General features: G+C 36.2%; 1 protein-coding gene across 2 annotated transcripts in view; it reads left to right on the top strand.

Moving 5' to 3' along the window:
* The window catches only part of LOC306860754 (NSFL1 cofactor p47-like), a 43,217-nt gene that overhangs the window by 16,574 nt on the left and 2,390 nt on the right, over window positions 1–24,253 (top strand). The window contains exons 2-8 of one of the 2 annotated variants that reach the window (XM_079402634.1): window positions 18,003–18,165; window positions 18,685–18,782; window positions 18,861–18,935; window positions 21,879–22,047; window positions 22,167–22,262; window positions 22,341–22,450; window positions 22,719–22,856. In XM_079402634.1, coding sequence (XP_079258760.1) covers window positions 18,064–18,165; window positions 18,685–18,782; window positions 18,861–18,935; window positions 21,879–22,047; window positions 22,167–22,262; window positions 22,341–22,450; window positions 22,719–22,856 — 788 coding nt within the window. In that variant the 5' untranslated portion in view covers window positions 18,003–18,063. Of the gene's footprint in view, window positions 1–18,002; window positions 18,166–18,684; window positions 18,783–18,860; window positions 18,936–21,878; window positions 22,048–22,166; window positions 22,263–22,337; window positions 22,451–22,718; window positions 22,857–24,253 lie in introns of those variants that run through there. The other variant, XM_079402633.1, reaches the window with a different exon arrangement.

The following is a 24,253-nucleotide window of genomic DNA, read 5'->3' as shown; positions in this document are numbered from 1 at the left end:
TGAAAAGGGCAGTTCTTTTGTAAATTACAACAGTTGTTGATGCTAAAATTTACAGTAAAAGTTTGTAACAAAAGGAATACATTACAGAAAGCCTGTTCATCTCACTTTTCTGCTTCTTTGCCTCTAGCTCTTTATTTTGTGCATGGCTCGATTCTTCTTGCCTCTTCCTCTCTGGATATTCATTACCAGGTGTCTGTACCTTATAAAATGTATACTTTCCCATTCCCTCACTCAAGAACAGATAAACACAATTCGGCCCAACTCCTAGTCATCTTTGCATCATTCTGTGAAATGACAAATGGTCCTAACTGACGGCAGGTGTTTTGGTAGATAAGAGCAAGGCTGTTTGTCTGGTTCCTGTTTGAATCTGTCTGTTTATGTGTGCTCCCAAAATCCTTTCCTTTATCACTTTGGAAAGGAAAGTAGTTTTGCTTATCTCATACATGTTTGTTGTTTTATGTTGTGGGCATAGGTTATTAAAAGTAAACTGCTTATTTTATTTTAGTCAATCCTATTTTAGTTGGGACACAATATTCCAAGCTTGAATTTAAGCTCAATCGATAGTATAATATTGATTGTCACACCATTATAAAAAAAAGAAACAAAAGCAGGAATAGAGTTTACATATTACACTGTAAAAAAAAAAAAAAAAATTGAGCCACCTTAAAATTTTAAGGCAACCAGCTTCAGCAGATTTTTGAGTTCTCTCAACTTATTTTTGTAGGAGATTCTCAACTTTTTGTTGTATAAACTTTAAACAATAAGCTGAGAAAACTCAAAAATCTGCTGAAGCTGGTTGCCTTAAAATTTTAAGTTGGCTCAACTTTTTTTTTACAGTGTGGCTAAATAATATGGGCCATTCTAACCTAAAGTTATCTTGCTTCATGTTTCACACTGCTCATAATTTACTCAGGGTTAACAATTAGTCCTGTGTATTCATAGACTTACATTTAACACTGTAGGGTAAACGTACCTATTAAGCTCACCAAAATCTACATTGAGACATTTTTAGTACACAAGATATTGGTTTCAGTACAAAAAGTTATGTTAAAATAAAATATTAATATTTTATTTTATTTTAAATGACAAAAGGATTTCAATTAAGATATACATAATTAAATTCAAAAAGTCTGGCTGTACTTAATGGGTACATATTTGTACCCTTTAAGCTCACCCCTGTTCCCATTAAGTTCCCATTATGTTTTATTAAAAATTCTTGTTTATTTTAAGGAAAAAAAAAATAAAAAATTGTAAAAATATATTTTTTTGAAGGTACAAAGTCAATCACAAAAAAACAGAACACTAGAATCAAGCAACAAGGCATTCAAGTCGATCAGTTATATATTCATAATGATGTGTCATTTAAACACATTGTAACATCTATAATAGTCCACTCACAGCGAAGTAACACATATTCAAAAATCAAATAAAACAAACCAATAAAACATTTCATTCATGGGGATGAACACAGAAACTAGCCTCATTATAAACCTCTTTTTAAATGGATGTCAACTTATCTGGTCTCTTAAGGCTGGAGAACACAACACGATTTTCCACAGATTTACAGTCTGGAGAAGTTGATGCTAGTTGCCAAAGACCAGAGCCAGTCTGCAGATTTGAGTCAACAGAATCCATAGAAAATCGATTAACTTAACTTAAGTGACAACCATCAGTTTATTTGTAAATCTGTTTATGAAATATTTACATAGATGTTCAATGTGGAAGAGCTTAAAGAGAGCACACTGAGCTTAATTGGAGCAGCAACAATTTTTAATAAATTTCATTATTAAAATGACAGGATTTTGCTAAATAAATAGTCTGTCATGTATTAAGTTCATACATATTCTAATATGAACAACTATTATTAACAATATCTATGAAATTACACTTTTTCTTATTGATGTCACACTGAAGCTGTGTGATTTTCATAGTAGTGCACCCTTTAAGATCACCTTAAAATAATATGAAATCTTTAAAAATTACAGCACTGTAAAACCACAGACCATCAATAAACTGTCAATTTATAATATTATGGATCTAAAAGTACAAGCGAGTAAAGCCTGTGAAGTAATATATTAGATTAGCACACAATCTTATACAACTAGTCAGCTAACTGTATTCTGTAGCATCTGCGATGTTGCTTGGGAAGTCGTGCCCTAATGGTTAGAGAGTCGGACTCGTAATCCAAAGGTTGCGGGTTTGAGTCTCAGGCCGGCAGGGATTGTAGGTGGGGGGAGTGAATGTACAGCGCTCTCAGATTGTTTGTTTGCAGTGTTTCTGTCAAAAGAACGTGAATATGAGGCGCATGCTATTTGCTAAACTTTCTAACACCGCTTGGTTTCACACTACACAAGTTTGGTACCACAATGCGGGGTGAAGACAGTAAAAGTGCTGCTAACCCGCTTCTAATTTACAAGTGTGAAACATACCTTTATCTGGAATTAAAAACTGCGTTTAGAATGATGTTAAAAACTGTAGAAAAAAGTATTAAAGGTATAGTTCACCCAAAAATGAAAATTACCTCCTGATTTACTCACCCTCAAAGTCATCCTAGGTGTATATGACTTTCTTCTTTCAGACTAATACAATCAGAGTTATGTTAAAAAATGTCCTGGCTCTTCCAAGCTTTATAAAGTCAGTGAATGGTGGTCAAGATTTTGAAGCAAAATAAAGTGCATCCATCCATCATAAAAAGTGTTACACGTGGCTCCAGGGGGTTAATAAAGGCCTTCTAAAGTGAATCAAAGCATTTGTGAGAGAATAATATCCATATCTAAAACTTTATATTCTGTAATCATCGGCCAGAGACAGAGTAATTTATGGAGAGTAATTTTCACAATTTATGGAGAAAAAGGTAATTGCAGTATATTCTGACCAGACTCATCCCCCCCATTCCTGCTTTGAGGTCCTACCTTCAGGGCTGTGTACCACTGGCTAAAAACAACATTTGTTAAAGGTCATTTATTCCATTGGCGGTGACTGTTTTAAACCAAATTCTTAACTGAGGTTTCATATATTCCATGGGTTAGTGTGTGCGTAGAAGGAATACACATACATATATTGTGTCCTGTATTTACGTGTTTTTTATGAGGATAATGTTCCATGTGTTTTATGTGAGTGTACGTATACTGTTTATTGTATGTTTTTATGCCAGTGTCAAATATGAATTTCTGTCCAGGAACTCTGTACAGAAAATAAAGTAAGTAAAGTAATCTCTAGCTTCGCACATTCATGAGAGAGTGGTGTCCAGCAGATGATGTAGGATGTAGGCATTCACTGACTTTATAACGTTTGGAAGAGCCAGGACATTTTTTAATGTAACTCTGATTGTATTAATTTGAAAGAAGAAAGTCATATACACCTGGCGTGAGGATGAGTAAATAATGAGGTAATTTTCATTTTTGGGTGAACTATCCCTTTAATCAACATTATCCCACAAATACTGTCAATCTGAGATTAATTTGTACTGATCCTGGAATATTCCTCCAATGGTTCTTGTTGTAACAGTGCCCTGCTACATATGTGATTTCTGGACAGTGACATCAACAGCTGTGTGATGCAGTATGTCCTTACAGTTTATCTGCTGTGTGGGAACTTGCAGACAGAGCCAAAAACACAGACCTATTAGATCATGTACTGACTGTAAGATATGTCTGCAAAGCTCATAAAATCTAGAAAGCCATCTAGAGCCAGCTGGAAGAAACCAGAAATTACAAAGAAGATAGATATACAGTATTGAGGGCACACAAACAACAGCATCATCAAAACCTCTTCTCTCTTTGGTCCTCTCCATTCACTCAGCAGAGGATTCTTACAGATAGTAAATCCCTTCTCTAATTAAAAATGCAAACTCTAGCCCACTTTTGGCTCGCACTAATGCGCGTAAAGAGAGCTGTGATGTGCCTGCAACTTTCAGATGCCGCTTCTCTCACTCCCTCTTTCTCAGTTTAGATCTCAGTAATGTAAATCTTTCTCTCCCTCGCACACTCCTGAGCCTGAGGTGTGGGTGAAAATTTTCAGACATAAAAAATACAAATGACTTTCAAGTTAGCAGGCAGTGATTCATACGTAGAGATTCATACACTGGCACAAACTGAGAAATGTCACACCATTTGCTCTGTTGCAATCTTGTAGCTTGGCATTTCATTAAACCTTATTTAACCTACATATCATATCCTTTTGCTATGTCTAAACATTTCAGTCTCTCTTTGATCTTACTGTTACATAGTTTTCATGTGCACAAGATGGCTTGGTTCCTAAAACCAGAAGAGACAAGTGAAGAAAAGACTTCCACAGATCTTATTGTTCTTTCTGAGCAAACTGATGCTATTTTGTGGATTATGCACATTTTAAGCAAAATCACACTGACATAAGCATTCAACCAATTAAACTTTTTTTATTTCATCTTCCACTTCTATTTTGTAGGGTTGCAGAAGGGCTGGAGCCTTTCTGCTATTTATTTGATTGATTAATTTACAATTAATTATAATAACAATAATAGTAACAATTATTATTTTGGAAATGGTTTTATTTTCTTTTTATTTATCTGCTACGCTCTCTCTCTCTAATGGGGATGTCATGCTGTGCAGCCCAAGCTGTCTTCAAAAAGAAACAGTAATGTCTCAAAGGCAATGTCTCCAAACTGGGTCGTTTGTGTAGACATGAGATCTTGCATTCGGAGGAAATCTGTGGTCGAGGTTGAGAACAATGTGCACAGAGAAGACTGTTTCGTGTTCTTACAGATTTCATTTGTCTTTACAATGTCCTTATTACTCATTGTCCTTACAATGCAGTCTAAGAAGAGACTCTATTTCAGTTCAGAGTGAATTGTATATAATTTTCTACTGAACATTGTTTTAATTTAAAGGTGTCATAGGCAGCCAGGAAGAATAATAGAAGGAATATTCGCTAGTTTGTCATATAAGGATGTGCTGCATGAGTATTTGTCTTTTGGCAGAATGGAAATGATCTATTTCTGTCTTGACATACTTTTAACGTGTGTGAGTGTATCTATGTGATATGTAATAAGTGTAAATATAGGATTTGGCTAAGTTCAGAAAAGTCTAGCACAGGGGTCTTTAATATAACCTACTGCTTGAAAGGGTTTAACCTCACTGCAGTTCCCCTGATAATTCTCCCGTCTCTCTGTTTAGAGTCCTTCACATGCAGTACTCATGAAAAATGTACTAGTCCATAACATGGGCAAGATTTCATGCTATGAAGTGAGTTTGTGCATACAGCAAATGTGAAGTAAAGTACTGAACACAAAAATAGAGTTGCACACTGACACACACTTTTCCTTAGGGAAACATGTGAGCAAGCTAAGGTAAAAAAAAAAGAAGAAAAAACAGGGTAAAGCACTAACAGACGTGATTGGAAATTAAACAAGAAATACTTTTTGAATTAATTAATTTAACAGAGCATCTGCTTTTTAAGAGAGAATTTATACTAGCTGAGTTATCTTACTGCCTTCTAAAGTGATGATGTAATAGTGTGGCTAAACATCACCTCCGCAGAAGAAGATCAACGCCTGCTTCTACATCACTGCCTGTTTAGCCACGCCCACTGATTCGTGCACGTAGTAGGTAAATGACAAGAGCGGCAAATGCAGGTCTACATAGAAACCAAACGATAAAATGAAAGAATCTGTTAGCATACAAAGTAGTAAGGACATCATTAAAATAGTCCATGTGATATCAGTGGTTCAACCTTCATTTTATGAAGTTGCGAGAATACTTTTTGTGTGCAAAGAAAACAAAATTAATGACTTTATTCAACAATTTCTTCCATGTCAGTCGTTGACTTGCATTCACGACAGTACCATGATGCATGCGTACATCTTCCTCTGCTTGTAAACAAGGCGCAGCGCATCTGGGTTCTACGTCAAAACTCCAGCTCCTGCATCATCAGCATCACACGTATGCATCATGGTACGTTGTAGATTGACACAGAAGAGAAGAAATTGCTGAATAAAGTAATTATTTTTGTTTTTATTTGTGCACAAAAAGTATTCTCATAGGTTCATAACATTACAGTCGAACCACTGATTTCACATGGACTATTTTAACAATGTCCTTACTACCTTTCTGGGCCTTGAACGTGGTAGTTGCTTTGCTGCCTATGCAGGGTCAGAAAGCTCTCGGATTTCATCAAAAATATCTTGATATGATCAAAGGTCTTATGGGTTTGAAACAACATGAGGGTGAGTAATTAATGACCAATTTTTCATTTTTGGGTGAACTATCCCTTTAAATGCAACAATGCATTCTGTGAGAACGGCTTCTTAAGATGTTTTGCAAAACATCAGAAAACTTACTACCATGCAGGATACAAATTTATCTCTTTACTACGACAATGATGGGTGAATTGTGAGACTAGACCAGCCATAATATTTGTTAGCATCCTTTTTTTTGTTTTTTTTTTTAAATGTGCGTCATGACGGATGACACTGTCTATCAGTTGTTCTAGTACCTTTAAGGTCTTCATTTATCTGTCATCAGCTTTACTCCCACCGCCTCGGCCACTGCCGTATAATCACACAGCATATTGAGTCTGCAGTTTGTGTCTTAAGGTCAGCTGTAGCTCCACAGAGATGTTTTCATGACTGTTTCATTGGAGGAGACTCACAGCACTCAGAGGATCCTTTGTTTGGGTTGTTCCTTGTTTTTGTAATTTAGTTCTCGAGTACAGTCCGATCTTTGAGGTCTTGTAGATACCGTATCTGTCAAAAATGGCATTAAATTTGCAAGGGGGTTCAAACTATTTAATGCCACAATGATGACCTTGTAATGGATTACCTTCATACAGTATAAAAGGCAGTTATATATTTTCACATATAAATACCCATTTATATTATGAAATCTTAAATATTATAAATATATGTAATATATAAAAATATATATATCTGCTGCGACATTCAGATGTTAGGGTCAGAATTTGGCATAAAGAACATGAAAGCATGGATCCATCCTGCCTCGTCTCAACGGTTCAGGCTGGTGGTGGTGGTGTAATGGTGTGGGGGATATTTTCTTGGCACACTTTGGGCCCCTTAGTACCAATTGAGCAGCATTTAAACGCAATCACAGCCTATCACAGCCTACCTGAATATTGTTGCTGACCATGTCCATCCCTTTATGACTACAGTGTACCCATCTTCTGATGGCTACTTCCAGCAGGATACTGCACCATGTCACAAAGCTCAAATCATCTCAGACTGGTTTCTCCACAGTCACCAGATCTCAATCCAATAGAGCATCTTTGGGATGTGGTGGAACGGAGATTCGCATCATGGATGTGCAGCCGACAAATCTGCAGCAACTGCGTGATGCTATCATGTTAATATGGACCAAAATCTCTGAGGAATGTTTCCAACACCTTGTTGAATCTATGCCACGAAGAATTAAGGCAGTTCTGAAGGCAAAAGGGGGTCCAACCCGGTACTAGCAAGGTGTACCTAATAAAGTGGCCAGTGAGTGTATATATTATATATATAATTATAATTTCTTTAGTATGTCTCACCCAATTAAAGAAAAAATGTCCTACCTACTGTGATATTTAAAATATAATGTTATCATTCAAAATAGACTGTATCATGTTTTTCTCAGTAATGAAGTCATGTTAGAATTTGTGTAAGTGTTTTCGTAAGAGCTGTTGAACATGCAGAAAAAAAAGAGCAAGAGAGAGAGGAGCAGATATGAGCTGTGTAACCGGAGGCAGAAAAAGAGGTGAGGTGTGGAATTTCACCAGAGCGAACCACTTATTGCTGTCTAATGCGTCCTTGCTTGACGCATTACTCATCTCGTGCGTGTTGCACAGGATAATATCACGCAGGTTCTTTTCATCTCTTGATTTTATGCGCTGTCATTTTTTATTACTCGCCCCAGGCACCTGCGGCCCAGCCTGTCACATTCTGCCTAGTCTTGTCCAAGATGACCTGACCTGTTCTCTGACTCACCTGAAGCCCTTCAGAGCCATGACGCAGATTGCTCCGGTAAAGGTGATCTAATCTCCTGATCACCTTACGTCAGACCTGACTCTGTTTGGAGCAGCATTCTACATCTGCCCTACTGAGAGTGCTGCGTTTCTGGGGCCCTGATAATGAAGCTTCCCCCTCCGACTCCTCACCTCTCCTCTCACACCTTTTATGTTGTGAGTTTATCTGAGCCTCCCAGCACATGCAATAACAGTGCAACTGTAGTAATGCCACTGTGTTATTGTTTAGTCAGCTCCTGTTTTGTTCTGAATCATTGTGGTTCAGTACAAAACCATGTTATATTGGTTTGTATATGGTTTATAATTTGTGCATGTGTCTGAAAACGTACAAGCGTAAACCAAAGTTTACCTCATGTACTGATTTTGTATTAAGACATAAAGGATTAGCTACTAGCAGCAGACTATAGCGAATCGTTTCTGTCTTCTGCTGGTTTCAGTTCAGTTGTTTGCGGCCGGTCACAGCTGCATATCTGTCATGCCGGTTACTGTCCCATTCAGACAGACATGTTTTGGAGGGGAGATTGTGGCTGTTCAGGGAATGTAAATTACATGTTGCAAGTTCCCTCACATTAAGTAGTGGAGCTTAAAAGCTGCAGTATATAATACAGCCTCGTTTAACGTGACTATGTGCGTGTATATGTTTGAAACTGAAAGAAGAAATACTATCTGCACACATAACCTCACAGACAAAGTATACAGGCACATTACACCTCATGAAAAATTGAAGGTGCATTCGGGTGAGCTAGAGTCTTTTGAATATTTCATTAAAAGTTGTCTCTTTCTTGCTCCCGACGTCATTATCCTTTGGCATGGAACTGGGACAGGATGCCACTCACTGCCACTTCCTGTCTGATAACAAAGACCGGTGGGGAGAGAGAGAGAGAGGAGAGCTGTTTTGTGGCGATTTTTGTATTTTAAATGTGGGGAGAGAATGATATCTGTATAAGGACATTGAATAGTTTTAGAATGTAATACTGAACGTTAGTAACTAAAAGTATGTTGAATGGCACGAAAGAAAATCCTTTGTGTTCTTTTGAGCTGTGATGTTCTTTGTTGGAACACAAAGGGAAGACAGTAAACAGTGAATATAAAGAATCATTAAACAAAACCCTTCAAACAGCATAAAAACTAAACACAAAAACATTTGATCTAGTCATATTAAGATTAAATACATGAGATACAATGAGAACCGTATAGGACCTGCTGGTTAATTGTAATTCTAAAAAAACAAAAACAATAAATTGACAAATTTATCGTGGGCAAATTTAACAAGTTCAAATACTTAAATGTTTATTGTGAAAAGTAATATGAATTTTATTTTGAGTTTTTGTTTCTTAATAATTTCTTAATTTTTTAAATAACTAATTTTAAGATTATTAAAATAATTACAAGATCATTTTAAAAAATGTTATTTTAAATGTTTAATTTTCTTAGAAATGTTTTTTTTTAGAGAAATTAAGAAAAACAATAGATAGATAATTGATCAAGATACACATAATGCAAATTATATATTTTCTAAATATTATATTATTTTTATTTTATTTTGGAAACAAAATGTTTGGTTTATAATTCTGTTTGGAAAAAAAATTCTCATACAGTATAAATGTCTTGTTATACACTACCGTTCAAAAGGTTAGTCGATAGGACAATTTAATGTTTTTGAAAGTCTTGCTCACAAAGGCTTTTATTTATTTGATCAAAAGTTGAACAGTGAAATTGTGAAATATTATTACAATTTAAAACAATTGTTTTTTTATTTTAATATCTTTTAAAATGTAATTTAGTTCTGTAATGGCAAAGCTGAATTTTTTACTGTGACACTGTAAATGTCTGTATTGTTACTTTTACTTATTTTAGTGCAGGGCTGTCCAAACTCGGTCCTGGAGGGCCGGTGTCCTACAGAGTTCAGCTCCAACCCTAATTAAACACACACGAAGCAGCTAATCAAGCTCTTACTAGGTTTAGTAGAAACTTCCATGCAGGTGTGTTGAGGCAAGTATATGCAGGACACCGGCCCTCCAGGACCAAGTTTGGACAGCCCTGTTTTAGTGCATCATTGATGAATAAAATTAATTTAATATTAATTTCATTTCTTAAAAAAATGTGTGTTAGGGTCCATGGCTTTATATTTTATGAGAACAAATTTAGTAGATATGTTTTTACCCATGCAACCCTTTCATATTTGAGAAAAATAACCTGTGGTTTCTCTCAGGGTGTTTATCTCTCCAGCCTGGATGTATTGTGACAATTTACATGTGGATCTGTGGTATGCCGTCCTGACCATCAGTCCTGCCAGCTTCCTTAACAACATGAGCGAGCGCAGATTTATGAGATGAAGCTGATTTGATTGTGCGCTGCAGGCCTGCTTTTCCAACGGTCACTTGGACTGTGTGTGAGTTTCCCATTACAGCAGCTGCATATGTATGCTTGTTACAGAGATTAATTTAGTCTTAAAATGTACAGGACTGCCTTTTTTCCATCTCTCTCCTTTTCTAAGAAATTCACAAGTTTGCATTGTAGCTCTCACATTTCTTCCAGATCCTGTGCACCTGTTGTTCCTGCAGTGTTCCCAAGTCACGGTAATAGTATGAGTGTTGATTACAGCTGTTTAAGTGCAGCTGTGTTCCCCTCCGTTCTCTCCTCGTGTCTTACATGAAGACATGATGTTTCTTAAACACATGCATACGTATACTGTTCAAAAGTTCTTTTAAATGTCTTTGAAAGACGTCTCTTATGCTGCATTTATTTGATTAAAAAATACAGTAAAAACAGTCATGTTAAATATAATTACAATTTAAAACAATTATTTTGTATTTAAATATATTTTCAAATGTAATTTATTCATGTGATGCATTTTCAGCATCATTACTCCAGTCTTCAGTATCAGATGATCCTTCAGAAATCATTCTAGCATACTGATTTGCTGCTCAAGTAACATTTATTATTATTGAAAAGAGTTGTGCTGTTCAATATATTTTGGTGAAAACCATGATAAATTTTTTCAGGTTTCTATGATTAATAGAAAGTTTAAAATGTCTTTATTCTCACGTTAAAGCATCTCTTGCAGTCCAAATGCACTGTCAGTAAAAATACATTAAATATCACGTGTCTCATAAATGCTTAATTGGAATCTAGCAACAGAAACACATTTCAGATTAATCCCATCAGTGCTATTAAATACAATCCCCCTAACACACATTGTTTAACTTACGTATACACACACATGCTCACACATGGGTCACAGAGCAGCCAAATGTTCACTGATATTAGTTACTGGTGCAACCCAGACGTCTATCCAGCCAGATGAGGTCCTCATTGGTTGCCATGACGACTTCCCTCCTCTCACTATATTAGTGAGTAGAGGCCATTGCCTGGGCGTCTGGAGGAGGAATGCTGAGCAGAAGACCCTGATGTATGGAGTCTTAGTGTCTGCGAGAGGCTCTGATGATGCTGTAAAGACAGGCGTAAAGGCCACTAGACCTGCACAAACATTTTGGTATGGGTTTGTCAATGTCTGTCATTTTGTGTGATGAATACACACTTTCATTGTCTGACTTGAGAGGTTAATTGTGCTAATAGTGTCATAAAAACATTCACAGACTCTGACTAATTGTTGATTGCTTAAATAAATACAGGATGAATTGTGGAAATGTCACACCTATTCTAACAGGATGTGATGTCTGTTTCCCTTTCACCTTCTGTCTGTACCAACATGATAGAAAAATCACAAATTAAATTTCTTTAATGTCCGAGCAAATGGAGACTTTTGCATAAGTCACCTGGCTGATTTTTAAATGAGAGAAAAATGCTGTATGAAAAATGTAAAAATTATGTAAACTGTGCTCAGATTTGTCAAAAATGTAATAGATATAACACACACAGACACATAAATTATATATATTTCTTCATAATAAATTATTGTATCAACTTCTTTATTATAACCAATAAAAAATGAGTAGTTTCAGTATGAAGAACGTCTATTATCAAGATTTATTTTATAACACAATACTCTAAATGTATGTGAACGGTTGTGTAATTTTGGTCTTTTTCAACTTTTAAATTATTATTTTTTAAACATATTTAATGATGATTTATGATCATTTTTATTTTTCTTATGATGGGTGGAATATCTTAGGTTATTTTATTTTTTTTAAATATATTTTTTTTAACTTTTAAGAGAAATTAGATCATTTTAAGATAATTATTTTATAAAATTTTATATTAAAAGAATTTCAATTTCTTAGGAATTTTTAAATAATTAATTTTAGATAGATAGATAGATAGATAGATAGATAGAATCATAACTGATATTTATTTTTCAATTTTAAGTGAAATTAAAAGAACCATATGAGAAAGGTTGTTTAATAAGTATTCATAGAGATTTTAATTCAAAGATGAAAGCAAACTCATTGAGTGTTTTTAATTAGAGTTTACACAGTGGTTTGGAAAGGTTGATAGATAGAGTTACACTGCTGGTGTGCTAACACTAGATTTACTCTCACTCTGTCAAGAGGGCGATCAATCTGTCCTTTCTGCTTTATAACCTGTGTGCTTCTGTTCTCTGCTGCTTTTGAACACTGTGGGCTCTTGTAATTGCAGCGTGTGTCAAACACACCATAAATCTTCTTCTCATTTTCTGTGAAGATATGATTTCACTCTGGGAGGTTTCTTGAGTTTGATGTTCCTCCTGTGATCTCTGCTTATTCAACATTCAGTTCATATAGTGGAGTGAAGCCGCTTTGAGTCCATCCGTGCATACATACAGGTGGATTGACAGCCGAAGCAGAGAGAGAGAGACAGATGGAAGCTGATCGACCATTTCCGTCGGTGGTGCTCGAGCACTTGATGAGGTCCGCACATCCTTTGCGCCGTCCAAGCAGTCATCATTAGCGGAAAACCCCTCTCTATGACTGCGTCTGGCATTTTCAGCTGGCAAAAAACGCTTTGGTGGACACGCGTCCTAAAAAGAGAGAGCATTCTTAAAAAAAACAGGTTCTTTATTGACATCCAGGGTTCCAAGATAGAATCTTAAAATCCATGGAACTTTTCAAATGCATAAATGCTCTTTAGAATGGAAAAATATTTTTCTTATGTTTAAAATGTTATTCACAGCACACTTAAAAATAAAGGTTCCAAAACATGGTTGGTTTCTCAAAGAAACTTTCAAAGGTCAGTTCTTAACAGGACATTTTTAACATCTAAAGAACCCTTTTCTAATGTGAAGAACCTTTTGTGCGATGGAAAGGTTACATGGATGTTTAAAGGTTCTTCATGAAACCATTAATGCCAAAAAAATAAAAATAAATTAATAGTAAAGAGATAAGAATAAAAAGAGATATACTGTATGTGATTGTCAATTACAATGGCGAAAATATGGAAAAGTGTTGTAAAAGATGCCTGTAATGGAAAAGAGGCAAGAGATGAGAATATAATCTCATGGCTCTCCGGTCTACGAGCAGAGCTCTTCCTGTTGATCCAAACTTTATCTCCACATCTAACCCTGTGAAGTGCTATAGAGCTCCATACAAACAGAGCTAATCCTGGGAGATGAACAGATACCGCGGGAAAGCGGCCTTGCTAAGTAAACAGAATTGTCCATTGATGTAAATTAAGATTAAGATAGCAGTATAATTAGTTATCTTTGTAATTATGGAACCATTTCCCTTGTATTTGGTGTCCAAATTTTAAGTTTACTATCCCCCAAATATCATTCATGGATAGAATAGGATATCATTCATGATTTTGCCTATGCATCAGTAGTGCCCATGGGAATCAATTAGTAATGGTGACCATCATTGGAGAGGAAGTAAACCGTGAGTTCTGTTTGGAAGCTCTGATAGGCTCATGGGTCAAAGGTCAGGCATTCAGTTTCAGCTGGAGGGGTGGAGGTATGAATAGGAGAGATGGACCGAGAGACGCTATCTGCACAACACTGATGCAATTATTTCTCAAATGATGGTTAGAAAGTGGTAAATGAGCCTTAATTAAGATGTTGCCCATTAAGACCCCACCCTGAAGTGGTCTTATCAGCACAGAAACTGATGCACGTAAGCCTTACTCTCTCATTATTTTAATCACCCCCCATCCCGCTATATACAATATATATCCTCTCACTGAATAAATCCACGTTCCTGTTTGGACATCAGGGAAAACTATAAAATGGTAAACCAGAGTAAAGATTAAAAGACAGATGTTTCTTTGAAATGTGTACTGTGAGTATTTAAGCAGAGATTATTTCACTTGTCAACTGGGCTGCATGATTGTGATATAAAATCAGAACTGTCAATTACTCTCCTTGATATTGTAAGAGATTATTAATGATGATTAATAGAATTAACATTAAAAAGTCATTTTTACTTAGTATAATGTGTACGTTTTATTCTCATAATTATGACTTATATAGTATTTCATTTTTATCTCATTTTATCTTTTTTTTTTTATATACTTTTTGTCATAACAATACCATAGTTTAATTTTCATGTGGCAGAAATGGTTCCAAGCTGAGCCATTTCTGAACAATTTTTTTTTTTTTTTTTAAATGGCAATTAAATGGTCAACTTGCATAAAAACAACATTGGAAATATAAACTTGTGATGCAAATGAAGTTAATGAAATTCCCTCATTTGCAGAAGGCATTGATACTGGAATGAATTGCATTTTTGAGGGCCTAAACATGCTCGAAAAGTCATTACATTTTTCATACACATCAGAACTGGTGAAAATTTACGTCTGATATATGTTTCAAAAGTTGGTGTGGCAAAATGGCTCGATAGCGCCACCTATTCACTTTCAAAGGAGTGCGTGAGTGATCTAGAGTTTTTGTTGAAGGGCGTGTCTGTGGCGGCCTGACAAATTTCGATGTTTCGCCATGAAACAGGAAGTTGTTATAACTCAATGCAATGTCCGATCTGCACCAAACTTCACATGTTTGATAAGACTCCTGACCTGAAGAGATCTACGTGACCATATTCAGTTATAGTCATAGCGCCACCTGCTGGCAACAGGAAGTGACATGTTTTACTCTGTAACGAACTAGAGATTTAATGACATCAACATTATATTTAGCAAATCTAGTCTAAAGGCCTTTGCAATGTTAAATTGTGAAGATCTTGAGTTTTCGTTAAAGGGCGTGTCCGTGGCAGCCTCGCAAAGTTTGATGTTTCGCCATGGGAATAGAAGTTGTTGTAACTCAGCCACACAATGTCCGATCTACCTCAAACTTCACAGGTTTGATAAGAGACCAGGGACCTGTACCATGAAGCCGGATTAGCTGGCTAGCCAGGTAAATTTCAGTTTAGTTTGCACCAATCCTGGGTTTTAGGTACCATGAAAGTGGCTTGGCTTTTAGCTGCGTTCATTGCCATAGTAACTTACACTGCACAGCTAACCTGCTCTGGGGCAGATGTGAGCAAAGTGACATGTCTGACACAAAAAAAGTCACTTCCCCAGTACCTCTCCCTACAAATTAAAGGTCACTATGAAGTACCTTAAAAAAAAAAAAAAAAAAAAATTGTCTGGCATTAATGATATTACAATTTACATATGATTTATATAATTATATTATGATTTATATTATCATTGCTAATACAAGCACTTTTAGTTTAACAATTATTATAAAGCATTTATTTTAAATGAATATTAATATATACAGATCATATGTAATATAAATAAGTGGTAGAATCAATAGATAACCCTTTAAAAATGGCTACATGTGACCTTACAGAGTCTCTATCACTATATATGATAAACTATATAAAGTAACTTCAGAAGTTTCACTTGTGACTGCACTGATAGAGCAAGATAATTTACTTTATTTGTCTTCTTTCATGGACAAGTACTTCAGTGGAAATGCGTTTAAATTCCTCATATTCTTTAATCTCTTAACCTTAAACAAAAGAGTTTTGAATCTCGCTGGCTCTCTTGCTAGAAGTGAATCACACTTGCTCTGTGTTGTGATTGGCCGCTGATGTCACACATTCATGTGCACGTGCTCCATTAACTCAGGATCAAGCCTGAGTTGACAGAGAAAGTTGATGATCAGCTTCATGGTACCAACAAAGCCAGATTGGTCTGGTTTGGTTTTGTCAACTCAAAACTTATCCTATAACTCTGAATTTATTCATCTACCATCATGGTACAGGCCCCAGGCCTGAACACATCCAAACACTATTATCCATAATAATCATAGCGCCACCTGCTGGCAACAGGAAATGACTTGTTTTACACTAACTTAAACATGCAATGTCCAATCTGCACCGAACTTCACATATTTGGTAAGAGTCCTGGCCTGAAGACATCTAAAGGCCAATATTCAGATATAATCATAGCGCCACCTGTTGATAACAGGCCATGCTTTAAACTAACTTAAACATACCATGTTCCATCTGCACCAAACTTCGTATGTTTGATAAAAGTACTGGTCTGAAGACATCTACATGCCAATGTTCAGTAACAGACATAGTGCCACCAGCTGGCAGCAGGAAGTTTGGCACATATAAATTACTTTGACATATTTTTTCTATATTTGCTTTTTTAAATATATATTGCTCACCATTCCCTGTCTTCCTGAAGCCACTGGGTGGCAGTGAGCCCGGGTGCGAGGGCCCTTTCATCGCTGCTTGCCGCTTTAATTCTCACTTGTATTTTCTAGTATCACACCTAATGAGGAAATCTCAAATCTGTTATTTTGATACGTCCTTCCTCGTTTTGGCCCTGGGATACTGTCTGTCTGTCTGATCTTCCTACAGTAGCTGAGGGTCGCAGGCCTCTACTCTTTGTATTGTGTGTTGGGAACTACTTCCCAGTGACCGCAGGCCCACAGCCAGGCTGACGGTGTTAGTTTCCCCATGATAAAGCTGGTTCTTCCTCTTTCTCTCTGGTTGAACACAGCCATATTTATCATTGTCAACAACTGTTTTAGACAGAGCTGTTGCTTACAATATTTTATTAGTGAAGACTGGACAAATATTTTGACATACTTTGGCCATCAATTAAGCTCTGCGGTGTGAAATCACATGTGAGAACAATCTTACAACCCAGTTACTTTGTAAAAACTATTGAAACATTATTTCTAAATTATTGTAGGCCTACATGGACAAAAGAAACACTGTTTTGTTTCCGATTTAACTGAAACTTTGAAACTCTAAAAAGTTTATGCTTATATTGTAAAAATAGTACTGTGCTATTATTATAAATATTATTATGCTATATTATCATGAAGTATAGGAATAAGAAGCATGGGATTAAATTTAGCTTGCATGGCAGTGTCAACTTAAAGATCATTTTGATATTTTGTAGCTATCGTTTGACTTTTTGATGTCATAAAAGGTTTCTATAAACTTGTCTAACTAAAAGAAATTCTCTGAAGTGAGGAAAACCTAATGCATACTTAACCAACAGGGTGAACAATTTGAGGACACAAGAAAAAAAATGAAATGATACAATATTTTATTTTGGTTTGAAAGATTTCAGTAAGAGAAAGGGATCAAATGAAGAAACATATCATCCATGGAATATGACAAATATTGCACCATCTGCCAGTTGTTTAACGAAAACTAACTAATATAATGTCCATCTTTATAAACTATAAATATATCAATTTTATCAAATATAGCAAAACATATGATGTAGACCTGAAATTATGCTGCATAGCAGGAGTAACCAATATAGTGAGCAACATAAGGTTCTGTGTTGCCATCTGCTGGCTAATATAAATAAATATAGGCCTAAAGATCTTTGAATTCTCAATTCTCCACATGTGCAAAGGCTGAAGTAGTAATATCTGCACTATTAATGTTTTAAGTACATAATAATAATAACATAATAATTATGCAATTTATAGCCTACTAAATAAATCGATGCAAATCGATATATGATTTTTGCGCTTTTGTGGATTATTATGATGCTTTAAATTTAAGACAAAACTATTTGCATTTGCAAAAACATCGACGCAATAAAAAAAGACAAAAAATAAATAAATAATCCACTCTGATGTTTGTGCTCCAAAACAGCGGAACCAAGCGTTCGTTTCCCCGTTTCCTGTCGGATCTTTCCTGAGTGAGACACGTTAAAATGGCGGAGCGGGAAGAAGCGGTGAGGGGATTCGTCGCTGTAACTGATGTTGATGAAGAGAGGGCCCGTTTCTTCCTCGAGTCAGCCGGCTGGGACCTACAGGTCAGTGACACACTGATTACTTTATCACTGAAATATTATGCTGGGAAGCACAAGCATTGCAGCCGAGGTTTTAGCAGACTTTAGGCCTCCACTGGTATCCAGTGAACTGTACAACCGGCTAACGAAATGTGCAAGTCACTCTTCATCAAAATCACCAGGAGTATCTTAAATTTGTTCATCTGGTTAGTCATATGTGATGTGATTCACACTTAAGGACTTGGAAGTCAGTATTACATTGAAGTAGAGATTTTTAAACTGTGCCGGTATATTTTACGTAGAAATGAAGTCTTAAGCTAGCAGCTTTAACGTTAGCCTGATCAGGTGATACTAATGTTTACATTCGTGGTTTGAGGTTTTTGTTTTGTTAAATTGTGTTATTTTGGAGTCGTTAATATAATGAATCAGATGTATGTAGTTACAGAAGGCAGATAGTGTGCGTGGGTTGTTTTGTTTCTGTAATTCACCTAGTATGTGTCTGTCTAATATGAAGCGATAGCTCCCTTGCCTCTGTGTCCTCAGCTTGCTTTAGCTAATTTCTTTGAAGATGGAGGAGATGATGAAATTGCCACCCTCCCTCAGCCAGAGTCTGGCTCTGTCAGTCGATCCACGGGGCCAAGGTAACACAAGTCTTATATTTGGGCTTTTCAGTTATACAGTATCAGCTACATGGGTAATGTAATGTCTTTTTATTTCAGTGCACACAGAGTGACATCCTTTAGAGATCTTATGCATGAAGATGATGATGACAGTGGTGAAGAGGAAGGCCAGAGGTATTGAATTCCTCTACAGTTAATAACAGCTAAAGTCACCATGATATCAAAATGGAAATTTAATATATTTTTTAATTGAATTTTATTATAATATAATTTATCCTTGTAAATCAATATTGCAGTGTTTATTAGAAATTGTGATTCATCTGTGAAAGTACAGTATATTTTCTATTGAACATTATTAGAAATGTAGTGTTCATATAATGTTTTTTTAATAGAATATTGCAGTGTTTATTTTAAGCATAAGCTTCTAAAAACATAAGCGTACATGTCTAAAAACACATCTCTTCTATCTTTATTTGACCCTCGAGCTCTAGACTAGCACTCTCTGTTCTATGGAAGCCCATTTCTGCCACTGAATTTAAAAAAAGGTTACTGCGACTTAAAAATAAAAAAACTTGCCCCTTTTAGACTTGCACTCTATTCATTTACTAACTGCTCCTTTTCTTTAAAAAACAACAACACTAGCTTCTCTATTCTTTTTGTATTCTATCTATTTCTTTTCTTTTTATTTATACAATTAACAAAAGCAAAAAAGGCCTCTAACACTAGCTTGCGCTATTCGTTTTCTATTCTATTGATTTTCTTTTTATTTATTATATAATTTAAAATAAACCTTGCTACGTTTCCAACGTTAATCTAACTGAGACTTGTTATAGCATTTGTGTATCATTGCTCTTTTGTTGATTTTGATTGCTTCCTTTGCCCTTATTTTTAAGCTGCTTTGCATAAAAGCATCTGCTAAATGACAATGTAAATGAGCAACCTGTAGATTGCATAAACAATTTGAGATTGCAGCAATTATCAAACAACAACAATCTATATATATATAGTTTTTTTTCTGGATTGAGAAGTTGTTTTTCTTGGATATGTAACGATAAGGAAGAAAAAATTGTCACAATTTCCATTTAATGATGACTTTAATATGTACATAAAGCTTTCTTTGTATTCAGCATCAAGGTTTGTTGTTTAAATGTATATGATTGCATAAACAGGGTGGCAGCTGGCCCTTAAAACATCTTAAATTCAGATTCGATGGGATCTTAAATATTTTCGGTCTCATTACCGCAAACATTTCTCCAGTGACTGTTTACAATCATTAGACAGAAAGACCCCCCCGCTGTAGTTACTGTATGCTACAGCTAGCTGACCAGCCTCCTAGCTAGTTTAAAATAGGTTATTGCAAGTTTACTGAAAAATGCCTCGAGAATTTTACTTGCCCGACCGGACAAATAGCATGATTAAAACTTAAGTGCCAAAAAATAACCAGTGAAGCATAGAAACACGAGGATGATAATTCTGATTTAATTACATTCAATGTAAACAGCGATTGATGGATAGTGTATTTGGTATAAAGGTGGCGGTGTTTAGGTTCGTGGTGCCGGTCTCTTTGTATGAAATAAGCAAAAGAGCTGAACGGGACACAAAGAAACTCACAGAAGAAACATACTGAGGTAAAAATTCCAATTGTTAAGTTTTTTTTTTAAATTTATAACATGTAGTAAAGCAACATACCATGACTAGGGAGCTAGTGAATTTCCAACGCTCTCTCCACCCTCAATACCACGACTGAGGTGAGACCCTTGAGCAAGGCACCGAACCCCCAACTGCTCCTCGGGCACCGCAGCATTGGCTGCCCACTGATCCGGGTATATGTTCACGGTGTGTGTGCGTGTTTGTTCACTTCTCACTGCTGTGTGTGTGCACTTGGATGGGTTAAATGCAGAGCACAAAGTCCAAGTATGGGACGCCATACTTGACCACACGTCACTTCCCCTTCCTAATTGCCGAATATTCTCACGAATCGAATCGGTTTTGACTTACTGCCACCTATTGGTGGGGTTAGTTTGTGGAAATGTATGTATTTTCCCCCCAACATTTCTTATTTGTATATTCAAGTTTGTATTTAAAACATGAATCCCATAACATTATTCATTGCACTTGTAATTATGCACTATAAATTATTTAATTTGTTTGGTAACAGCCTTAGTGTAAATTGAATCTTTTGATCAATTGTAAGAATTTGACATGCAATATGATGCATTTAATAAGGTTAATATAAAAAATATGCAGATAAATGTAAAAGCTGATAGAATACAGATAAAATATTGCTTCAGAATAAATTGTTTACACCACCAGAAGTCTCGGTGATGCGGTGCTTTTGTGGGGATATTTTGTATGGGATATTGTCTGCTGATATGAAAAGTTTGCTGTATATCGTAATAATAAATAGCATTTTAACAGCAATATATATAAAATATCTAACAAATTAAATAACCATGTGTGAATTATGTGTGCATAATATTACACAAATAATGTGATTTCCATCAGAGGTTTGGTCTTAAATTTCATATAAGGCGGTATTAAAAAGGAATTAAACCGCCGGTTTCATAGACAAGGCGTAATCTTAGACTAAAATGTACGTCTGAGCTGTTTCAACTGAAAGAAACTTGCACTGACTGATCTTAAAAGTACATAAAAGTACATTAATAAAAATTACTTAAATGGCCTAATCCTGGCTTAGTCTAAGCCGGGCCAAAAAGTCTTAAATTTAACTTGTTAATATCTGTAGACACACTGATAAAGGAAATTGTAATTTTATATTCTGTGACTGCACACCATGTCTTTTAGGTTTTTCTCCATTTTTAGTCACTATATTTTTGCTGTTCAAATGGTCTTGCGTTGACATGATTTGGAAAAGTAGAAATATTCAACTTAGTCTTTCAATTAATAAAAGATAATGGGGAAAAATTGTGATGATTATAGCAGAATTAACGATATCGTTTTTAAATTGTTTTAGATCAAATATAACGCCACCGTTCAAGACATTCTCAATGCCTAGATAATTAAATAAGTACTCTCACTTTTTTAATGCCAAGTTTACTCACAAATGGCATTTAATGCTTCATTTTATTGAGTAATGTCTGACTTTTCCTCACATAGGTTCTTTGCCGGGGGTTCAGAACACAGTGGGCAGCAGATTGTTGGTCCTCCTAAAAAGAAGAGCTCAAATGAGCTGGTTGAGGACTTGTTTAAAGGTGCTAAGGAGCACGGGGCGGTTCCTGTTGACAAACCAGGCAAGGGACCTGGAGAATCCAGCAAATCCAGCAAGGTAGATTCTCTACTGAATAAACTATACTGTAAATTAAAGATAATATGCCTGCTTATTGTGTACTCGTATCTCATCTGATTTTGAGTCACTCCATTTTTCTTTGTTTGCTTATTGTAAAGCCGTTTGGGGGTGGTGGTTATCGATTGGGTGCAGCACCAGAGGAAGATTCGACTTATGTGACGGGAGAGAGGAGACAGTCCAGCAGTGCACAAGATGTGAGTCACTAGCCTGTGACTGCTGAAGTCTTTGAGACGTAGAGAGATCTGCTGCAGTGATTTGTGCTGTGCCAGCAGGTGCATGTGGTGCTGAAGCTCTGGAAGACTGGCTTTAGTCTTGATGATGGAGAGCTGAGGAACTACAGTGATCCTGGGAACGCTCTCTTCCTGGAGTCGATCCGCAGAGGGTGAGCTCTGAACCCATTCACTGGTATTTGGTTGTTTTGGCAGTTTACAGATTTTAATTAATTAACTGAAGTTAAAGTTCCTCTTCAAGTCGGTTTCAAAATCATCGGACATTTTTTGTTGTGTTTTTTGCACAAATTAAAACACATTTAGTTTTGTGTTGGGCCCTCTAGATACTGACTTATTGGTTGACTGCTATTAGACAGTCCTCTTCTAACTGATTGGCAATTTAGACTTAATAGAACCCCTTTCTTGTTTTCTGACTCGCAGGGAGATTCCTCTGGAATTGAGACAGCGTTTCCGGGGTGGACAGGTAAACCTAGACATGGAGGACCATCGGGATGAAGATTTTTACAAACCCAAACTTGTTTTCAGGGCCTTTGCTGGAGAAGGACAGAAACTTGGCAGGTTGGAAAACTTTCTTCGTTCCTCATTTTCTTCTCCCTGCTGAGCTCAGGGCTGCTGAAGTACTTAATTACACTGTTTCTCTTGCTAAAACATGTGTCTGGCTAATGCCTCGTTGTTGGACAAGAAAACTTATTGACTGAATGAACCAATCGATGTCTTTAGTTTTCTAAAGTTAAGAGGGTAATTTGTTTTATATTAACAGTGATTAGACATCGTCTGTTTAGTCTTTCACTTTCAGTAGTGAAACTGAAATATTAGTAGTGAAATATTTTTTTGCATGGAACTTTATAGTCCTGACAACGACAAAGACATTATTATACATAATGATAGGAGTATTGCTTCTAACAGATCATTTGATTTCTGATGCTGTGATACTAATTGTTCTTACAATAATTACGATATCTAAAATATTTACATATTTTAAATCGGCAATAAAATCTGAAATGAACTTCCCCATGAATGTTGTTTCTTATCCTCAAATAGCGTTTAAAAAGCTTATTTTTCTGGTTGGAGCATGCGTAGCTCCAACGCGCTTATGACTGCGCACGTGCAGCTGCTGGTCCAGCCCCAGGTTTCTATGGGAACCGGAGCTTCTAACGGCTGCTGCAGTGACTTTACCAATCAACGATTGGCTCTTTTATTTAGAAGGCGGGACTCTCACGTTGCACTTTCTGGCTGCGTCCGAAATCGCATACTACTTGTGTAGGTACTACATTTGAATTCAAACGTACTTCTCGACCGTACGTTCTATATAGTATGAATGAGGGTAGTATGAATGGAATTCGGACTTACTACACCCGCCATGTTCATGAAGTAATTTCATCGATTTACAACGTTTAAGCTTTAATAAGTCAGCCGTATACTTTGATTATTTTAAACAAGTGCAATTTAACCCCAATGAACAACGTTTTTCCTTGAGGTACTTGCACTTGAAAACAGCTGCGTCGCCGTTTTCCGCCATTTTTCGAATATGACGCCTCCTCTCCCGTGGCCTCATGGGATAGTAAAGTGTCTGTAGTATGCCTACTACAGAATTCGGGCGGAAGTAGTAGGTCATCCGGGTAATTCTCGCCTACTGTTTTTCGAATACTATGAATTCGGACATACTACTCGCCTCGCATACTGTTTTTCGCATACTATATAGTAGGGAAGTATGCGATTTCGGACGCAGCCTCTGTCTTTATTTCTATTGATAGTTTTCACGTGACGTCACACCCTCAAAGGAATGCCCACCTGGAGGGCAAAACGAAGCTTAGCTGCACTGACCGTCAGCTATTTTTACGCGGATTGCAACAAGTAATAATGCAGATATTAAAAGGCGAGATTCAGTGGACACCTCATTGATGATGTATATTTTGTACAGGCAAGAAGGTGAAGCCAGAATATAGACGCAATGT

Source organism: Barbus barbus (assembly GCF_936440315.1).
Source record: "Barbus barbus genome assembly, chromosome: 41".
Classification (NCBI taxonomy): Eukaryota; Metazoa; Chordata; class Actinopteri; order Cypriniformes; family Cyprinidae; genus Barbus; species Barbus barbus.
This window is presented reverse-complemented; position numbering and strand designations above follow the sequence as displayed.